At 39.7% G+C, this 9,024-nt stretch overlaps 1 protein-coding gene across 1 annotated transcript; it reads right to left on the reverse strand.

Annotated features, from left to right (window-relative positions):
- Positions 1 to 280: 280 nt before the first annotated feature.
- On the reverse strand, positions 281 to 3,966 carry LOC147848329 (uncharacterized). Its single transcript, XM_087338483.1, has 2 exons — positions 3,943 to 3,966; positions 281 to 2,148 (listed from the first exon to the last, which is right to left on the reverse strand). The coding sequence occupies exons 1-2, from the start codon at positions 3,964 to 3,966 to the stop codon at positions 499 to 501; spliced, it is 1,674 nt and encodes a 557-aa protein (XP_087194609.1). The 3' UTR covers positions 281 to 498.
- Positions 3,967 to 9,024: the final 5,058 nt, after the last annotated feature.

The following is a 9,024-nucleotide window of genomic DNA, read 5'->3' on the forward strand; positions in this document are numbered from 1 at the left end:
ATGTATATGTATGTAGCAGCTCGTGACTAACTGCTACCAAATATTAAAGAGGGCAAGTGAGGGAATCGCGGAGAGGGACGGTGCAGGTCGCACCGTTGTTGGCGCGTTCGATCTCCACCGTCCAAGATGGATAAAAAGCTGACAACGTCTGTCACAAGGAGCCCGACTTTGTGAAAAGGAGCCCGACTCTGTCAAAAGGAGCCCCGCTGTCAAACAACCTCTACAAGAGGGAGCCCGACTCTGTCAGAAGGAGCCCCGCTGTCAGACCACATCAGTAAGAAGGAGCCCGACTCTGACAAAAGGAGCCCGACTCTGTAGCAACAAACATCAAAAACTCCACAAAATTGTAAGTGTACAACAAATATTTGCCATGAAACTGATCATAAAATTTCTCAACAAAACCTAAAGATTCAAATAACAAGTCTTACATAAAATATTAAAATGTCAAATGTTGACAACCCTAAAATGAAATATGAATATACACGTTACATATTAAGATTATGGCTCATGTCGGGATGATTGCAAGATGCAACCACAATTTTTACAGCATGTAACATTTGAGTCCCTTGAAGTCAAGGTCAAGCCATCACAACGCAAACACCGAACCTTCTCATGGTCAACCAATGGCAATCTCCTCCTAGCCCGACTAGCACCTCTTTGTAGTTTTCCGGAGTGGGATTTGGAAGTGTTTGGGGAGCTGCCAATAAGTTCTTGCGAGATGTCTATTGTTGCACTTCTTTTGGCACCGATTTGTTGGTTGCGACTTATTGATCTACCATCTTCTTTATTGGTTGATTTTGGTGCACCAACGCGATACACCTTCTCAGCCACATCTTCCAATGTTTGTATACCTTCGACAATAGTTGCACGGTCGAAGGTTCCTAACCCTTGCTCGAGACATTGAAGTGCTTTCATGACCGTTTGTATTTTGGACTTGAATGATTCAATCTCGGATATTGTGGGGTTTGTCTCCTCTACTTGCTCTACCTCTGCCTCCACTTCTATTTCTGTATTATGGTCCATTCGCATTTGGGTCGCGTGATCTATAAAAGGCAATGAGCCACATAAATGTGGCATATGCCTCTCAATAATCATTCGGATACCTAGTAAATGCTTACATTTACTCACAATGTCTTGGCAATCACAATATGAGCATTGGAGTGAGACATTATACCATAGAGTGGGAGTCGTCATGCTCAAGATTCTAAACCAATATCGGGCCTCGTCGACAATTTCAATTGTGGAAGTATTGTCGACATACCTTTCCAATATTCTCTCCGCTTCTTTAAGTCGGGACCTTTGATCCCTACAATTCGCACGGGGTGCAAACCGACCACTCTCACATATTTCTTGTCGTTGCTTGTACCACTCTATTACCGTTCCTCCTATGCAAGTGCCAGTTTCACTATCCCCGATTAAGACATGCAGAAGGTCGGTAATTGATCGGTTTATTCTTCCCCTCAAGGTAGTATACTTGATAAACTGCCAATGTCTTTCCACAATATTGGTAGTGTCAACGTGTCCATAGTTGAACATTCTACCAAACTTGGGCCAGAGTTTCCTCCACACACATGTCAAGCCACACCATCCTCCTTCTATATATTGCCAAACACCGGGCTTGTCCACATATTCTAACTTTAACTCCTCACACATTGCATTGAATGATGATTCAGTAATGCATTGCATCAGTTGGCACATTCGTTGATAAAGATGGATTCTCTCATTTGCACTTACTTTTGGCAACAAGTTGTCCACCCATGACTTTTTGGCGTGAAACTGACACAACAAAAGTCGACAATGTGTTTGGGACCGTTGCCCATTTACAACAATCCAAGATTGACGGTCTGTTGCAACCACATTAGTTATGGCATTATATGATGTCCAACATTTATCGATCACTATCGCATTTGGCCTCACCATGGGCATCCTTGCGAATATGACTCTCAAACAAGTTTCTAATGCCACTTGCTCATGGTTTGACCCCTTATCAGAACTACAAAGCATGTACCATAATGGGATCCCAATTCCCATGGCGTTGGGGGCAACTGCTGCATATAATGGTAGCCCGAATTGGTTTGTTTTAAATGTCGAGTCGATTGCCCAAGAGTTGTTTAGGGTCAACCGCTCACATGAAAGGGTTGTTTGAACCTATTTTGAAAAGAGAGTTTTAGGGTATTTGGAGGGAAGAATCAGAGAGGAGCACCCCTTCCCACCAAAATCAGAGAGGCACAACACTTTCCGCCAGAATCCGAGAGGAGCACCACTTTCCGCTAGCGAGCACTTCCCAACCACCTACATTCGATCTACAAAATGAAGGCAATATAATAGGTATGTATTTTCATGGTTTTTTTATTTTTTACATCGTTTAGGGTTTCTTTTCATTTACATTTGATCACATGGTTCCATATTCTAACATGGTGAGACACTTAGTTGTTCCATTTTTCAAATGTATCATATAAATGCATTGTTATAATTTCAGCATCAATATGAAGGAATGTTGAGGAGGAGCCCAATAGTCTATTGTGACCCGTTGAATAATCCACCGATGGGCAGCTTGAAGACATTGGGTGATTTGGTGATACGTCATATCTCTACTGTTGCACCCAATCATTGCATCATTAGCGACGAGCGACATCATGTATTGCATATCCTGACCCAACCCAATGGGACAGATTGTGGGTTTTACGTGATGCTTACAATTTGGATGATGGTTGAGGAGTTCATTCAAGGATCCGATTCAACATATTTTGTAAGTATGGCCCAAGTATTGAATAATGGCATTTGTTATTGTAAGAGCTGCAACAAATGTGTGCATTGGTGTAGGGTAAGGAGCAATGGTTTGGATTCGAAGATGTGGAGCTCCTTCGAAAACGTTGGCAAAATGGGCACGCTGGATTTTGGGCTTTCCCATATATTAACCAGAGGAAATGTTATACTTTGCAACAAAAAATATATGATATTGGTGTATTATCAAGCTTTTTTGTATCAATTTTTTGTAACAATGCTGTAAATCGTTTTAGTACGTTGGAACCAAGGCTGCCAACCTTTTTTGCATATTGTAACCAAGGCAACTTGAATGATTGTGGCATGTGGTAAATGGTTGATTTTGTAATATGGCATCTATATGTCTTGTGTATCTTCTTCTTGCCTCTTATTTGTAACATGGATGTAAAGCTTGTTTATATGAAATTGTTTGTATACATGTTGATGAGTTTTGATTCTGTTCAGAGGATGAAGTTTTGATTTTTCGGTTTTTGTATGCAATGGATTTTGTTTAGAGGATATGATTAATTGACAACATGAGTAATGCAATGGGTTTACTTATGATACATTCTTATGCCAATGGATTTACTTATGATCTACTTTGAGGGTGATGATCTACTTTTGTATAACCAAAACTGATGATGATGTATATGGATTTTGTAATATCAAAATCAATATTTGAATCTCATTTTGGTTGTATCTAACTCAATGTGGAGTTAGATCTGTTTTATAGTTATGTTTGGTGTTCTTTTATAGGAAAGTCCAATAACTTGTGCCTTCATATATTTGCCTTTATTAATCATTAAATTGAGTAAGATCTTGAGGAGTTTGAGACATTGGATTAACCCTTCTATTTTATTATCGCTTTATTATACTTAGTCCATGATACATATTGTTAATATAGTCTCACAGGTTATCAATCTCTATGCATAAAAAATGCTAGTAGATCTCCAATGACATTAAGTTTCAAGTTTCAAATAAGGGTTAATGTTGAAAATTCTGTTTGAAATTCTCAAAAATCATTCTGTTCTGTGTATATATATTTTTACACAAATTTGTATCTATGAACTAAAACTACATATTGGGGCATCTTTATATGACACCTTTTTGCTCATTTTTTCTCACATTGTTATATTTCTTTGTGAAGCGAACATAAATCACAACTTTGTTATGTTATACATGTAGCTGCACTGAAAAGGCCATCATGGTAATATCTCAATGTTCTTATATGAATAGCCATTGATTTATTGTATGGATCTTGGGTGTGTTAAACCAAGGATTTTCTGTTCAATGCTCAAAAAGGGTCACAATTCAATCTTATAGACAATCCTATAAGAATACTAATATATGAGTTCAATACATGCTAAACTTGTCCTATTATCATGAGATATTGTAGTTGAGTAATGTTAAGAGGTAATGGACTAGAATAGAATCTATTCTTATTTTCCATTCAACAAATTTCGGTCTATGGGAGCAATTAAACATGTCATCATATATGTGATCCCTTGTGAAGGGGGTTTGCTATTTTGTAGTTAAAAATTTTGTGAATGTAATCAATGTGCTTATATGCTCATCCTTCTTGGTGGGATTTGAGTATCATGCTTCTCTAGTACGACATCATACTTATTGCATCCGATGAGCATGTGAGAATGATATTCACCATCCACAAGGTTTTCTACGCATACCTTGTATATATTCAAAATTGGGTAGTATTATATTGATACTGGTACTCTAGAGGGATGTATGTATGGAAATTTATTTTTACACCCTAATAGGGAATCTTTCATGTGGATTGAAATGTTATAGGTGCCACTGTTTTTTGTACTCTTTAGTAGTTGTTTGCTATGTCTATTTAACCTTGGAAATTCCAAGTGGTGTCCAATGCTTCCTACAAGTTTGAAAATGTGAATGTGTTATTGTGTCATTTCTTCTTGTGTTGATTGATGATCCATAGGTAGTAGTATTCCATGGTAGAAAGTCAAAGAATCAAGAAAATGCCCAGATTATGAAAGCCAACTTTACATGGAACATGAGTGAGTTGCATATTATTGTGAATAGAGTGAACGAGTGAGTTTGAAAATGTGAATGTGTCATTTCTTCTTGTTTTGGCTCATGATCCATAGGTAGAGTATTCCATGGTATAAAGTCAAAGAATCAAGAAAAAGCCCAAATTACGAGAGTTAACTTAACTTGGAACATGAGTGAGTTGCATATTAAAGTGACAATCAACATAGCCCAAATGGTAAGAGCTAATTTTACTTAAACAAAAGTGTTAAGGGCAAGATGCGGATTAGAAGGATCATAGGGTAAAAGATCTACAATTGCAAAAGACAAGAATTCATCACGTTGTAACTTGTAAAAACGAGAATTCAATACCACTATTATGATCCTTAAATGTAAATGAAGTGTAAAGTGACTAACCAAATGTTGAAACCCTAATAAAGAAAGTAATCGAAGAAGGAAAAAAACCAAAGAGAAAGAATTAAAAAGAAGAAGGATTTGAACCATAAACCTAGCAAAACTTAGGGATAACTCTAACCAATACCCTATTCATTTTTATTTCATTATATTGTATATTATTCTTTATTACTTTTACTTTTTTGAGAGTCGGGCTCCTACCCACAGTTGGTCAGGCTCCTAGTGACAGAGGTTGTCAGACAGCAGGGCTCCTTTTGACAAAGTTGGGCTCCTGGTGACAGAGGCTGTCAGACATCGGGGCTCCTTATGACAGAGTCGAGCTCCTGGTGGCAGAGGTTGTCAAAGAGTCGGGCTCCTTGTGTCAGAGTCGGGCTCCTGGTGACAGTCGTTGTCAACTTTTTATCCAGATGGGACGGTGGAGATCGCATGCACCATTAACTGAGCGACCTGCACCGTCCGTGCTCGTGATTCCCTCACTTGCCCTCTTTAATTTTTGGTAGTAGTTAGACACGAGCATGTATGTATGGACATGTATGCATGAATGTATGTCTCTATGTATGTATGTATGTATGTATGTATGTATGCATGTACATATGTAGCTCGTGTCTAACTACTACCAAATATTAAAGAGGCCAAGTGAGGTCGCTCAACTGAGGGTGCGTGCGATCTGCACTGTCCGATGTGGATAAAAAGCCAACCGTGTTTGTCACAAGGAGCCTGACTGTCTGATAGCCTCTATCACCAAGAGCTCGACTCAAAGCTTGGCCTTGTGGTTAAGAGTTATTCTTAGAATGTGATAGGTGTATAGTTCAAAACTTTTCTTTGACTTCTTTATTTCTTCAACTTCTTTCTTTTTGGTTTTCTTCTTCTTCGACTTCTTTCTTTTTTAGGGTTTCAACATTTGGTTTTAGGGTGTGTAGACACTTTACAATTCATTTACATTTAAGGGTCCCTATTAGTGGTATTGAACTCAACACCTTAAATATAAAATGTGTTCATTTTTTACATCACAAGTTTGTAGTTGTGGGCACATAGGTTACACCTCATGATATTCACTTGCCACTCTTAACTTTTAGAGAAGGCTCGATACTATGCTTAGTGTAAAGAATCAGGTGTGATTTTGTGCAGTAGAAGTGATGTGTGTGTGTGTGCACGCGAGAGAGAGAGAGAGAGAGAGAGAGAGAGAGAGAGAGAGAGAGAGAGAGACTGATTGTAGAAAAGATTGCAACTCTTTGCCAGCAAAGGTGATAACATCTTCGCGATTATTACAATGGGATGTAAAAGACAGTTTAAAGTCAAAGTTTAATAGAATGGCAAAACTAGGTTTGGTAACTATGGAGGATGGTATTTTAGAGTCACAGTGGCAAATGATGGCTTTTCGAACGGTGAGAAGTAGATTTCATATACCTCTTGGATATTGTCAGATTTGGCAAACAATAATACAATTGCCTATTTTATCATCACCAATTCCACAATTGGTGGTGGTGGAACAATGGAGAGATTGGATTTTTGATAACAAGAAATCATTATTTGTAGTGAACACAAATGATGTTTATCATAAGTTGGTTAAGGATAGAGTTTGGGTACAGAGCAAGGTTTTGGATACATGGCACATTATCCATGGAAGTGAATGGTGTGCTAGAGTTTTAGATGCAGGATGGAAGTCTCATCTTCCTTTCCGTGCAAATGTGTTTCTTTGGCGTGCTATGGTTGGTGGGTTACCTTTGGCTAGGGCTTTAAAACGAAGACACATTGGTAGTGGTACATGTGTCTTTTGTACGACGGCTGATGAAGATTCTTGACACAGGTTTATATCTTGCCCTGTTACTAAAAGTATATGGATAGGTATATCACAACTGTGGGGGTCATTAACTAGAAATGTTTTGTTGCCTTTTCAATGGGTTTTCATTGAAGGTGATAGAATTTTACCATCCCTAGAGTATAAGATTGTGTTTGATTATTTGTGGTACTTGGGCATATGGTATATTTGGAACTTGCGGAATGGTTTCTTATTTGATGGGCTTTCTAGAGTATCTCAACAGATATGTAGGATAAAAGAAAGTTGATTTGGCAATTTTCACAATTATGTTGTATGGGAACTTTGTCCCCAAACGAGTTACATTTGTGTCGCTTTGTATTGCAACACCTTAGAAGGTTGTCCTTGCCACATCGCTACCTTTGACGTAGTTTTGATAGCAAGGTTTTTTTGTATTTTCATGTTGTTTTAATATAAACATACATTTACGAAGAGAGAGAGAGAGAGAGAGAGAGAGAGAGAGAGAGAGAGAGAGAGAGAGAGAGAAAGAGAGAGAAACACAAGGTATATAGAAAAGCAAGAAAATTGTATTAACAAGAAGCAAGATTAACCAACAAGTACAAAGAGGAGAAGGTGCTTATGCAATCACCTTCTCTCTGGTCACCAGGTTCCAAGCTAAGTGAATGTTGCTCATATTGTCGTAGTAGAGGAGAATCAGATCCTTGATGGGAACACCCAGATCCTTCAATACTCTTTTTAACTAAACAATTTCACATGATGCGACGATTGTGCCCCTGTACTTGGTTTTTGTGTTGGATAGTGTGATTGTCGGCTACTTCTTGCTGCTCCACGATATGACTCTATTGCAAGGGAGAAGATGGAACCAGAGGTCAATCTTCTGTCGGCCTTATAGTTGGCCTAATCGGCAACTGTGCACCCTACGAGTCAAATCTGTGTGACCGACTTGTCGAGAATGTCACAGTCCATCGTACCACTCATGTATCGTAACACTCGCTTAGCACAATCTAAATGGATATCATGTGGAGTTTGCATTAATTGGCTAAGGATGCCGACCGAATAGCTAAGGTCGGGTTGAGTGATCGTGAGGTAGATGTGTTAAAGATCTATGTATCGATGGAGTAAGCTCCTCGATGTCGTGGCGGGATTCGGACCGTCGTATACCCTCTTGATGGCGAATCGGGCGGAGATGGTTGTCAGATACCTCCGAGCCTCACACTCACTCAACGATTAGTAAATGATTAAGCACGATATCTCTCTCACTCTCTCAAGCTCTCTCTCATAGACAATAGATTAATAGATATAGACAATAAGAAGAAAGAGTATGTCTATTAACCCTCTTTGCTAAGAGGTCTAGCACCAACAAGGAGAGAGATTAGTGTTCTCTAACTCAACACTTCACTAATCTCTCTTAAGCTCAAAGGTTACAAGAAGGAGGAGAGGAAGCTCTAGCTCTAATCAATAGGAGATCTTTACAAATGGGAGAACCCCCACAAAGCCACTACTATGTGGTTTATATAGCTTTCACGTTTAGGTTATGGGCCTTTCACATTTGGCCGTCTCTTTGCTCTCCTTTCCTCTTGCCGTTTCCTCTTCGTACTACGTCCTTATTGATGCGTTCTTATTCGTGACTGGTTGTGTTGTTATCCCAACGCTTAACATCTCCCCCAACCTAATGAGTGCACACTCCCGAGTGCACTGTGGGAGGGGAGCTTCGGGTGTCGGGGGCGAGTAGAATTGAGTAGGGGGGTTCGTCGGGGGGTGGGTGGCGGCGGAGATGATGGCGAAGACGACGGATGTTCAGTGGTGGTAGCCGAATTTCCTGCAGTTGGTCGGTTGTTGTGAAGAAATCTTTCTTGGGGCCGGTGAGCCAGGTGCAGGTGTTGTGGCCGGCGAAGGGAGAAGGGGGGTTTCGACTAAAGCTTATGTAAGCGGGGAAAAAACGTGTGTCGATCATGGTTTCAAAATCCCGTTTGTAGCTTGCGGGGAGGATGTTGACGCGGGTCCAGAGGCCGACCAATTGGCGGCGAGTTGGACCTTTGTTCAAATCGAAGGCGAGGCCCCACGCT

This window comes from Azolla caroliniana, unplaced genomic scaffold (assembly GCF_043228905.1).
Source record: "Azolla caroliniana isolate FFs.n. ecotype wild unplaced genomic scaffold, voAzoCaro1.0.p SCAF_391, whole genome shotgun sequence".
In the NCBI taxonomy this organism is placed as follows: domain Eukaryota; kingdom Viridiplantae; phylum Streptophyta; class Polypodiopsida; order Salviniales; family Salviniaceae; genus Azolla; species Azolla caroliniana.

What these genes read in the sequence shown, in the direction of transcription:
- LOC147848329 (XM_087338483.1), bottom strand. Translation starts at nt 3,966, where the DNA reads ATGGCCTTTTCAGTGCAGCTACAT. An exon ending in CCTTTTCAGTGCAGCTACAT is followed by an intron (nt 2,149 to 3,942) that starts GTATAACATAAC and finishes TTTTCAAAATAG; the next exon opens with GTTCAAACAACCCTTTCATG.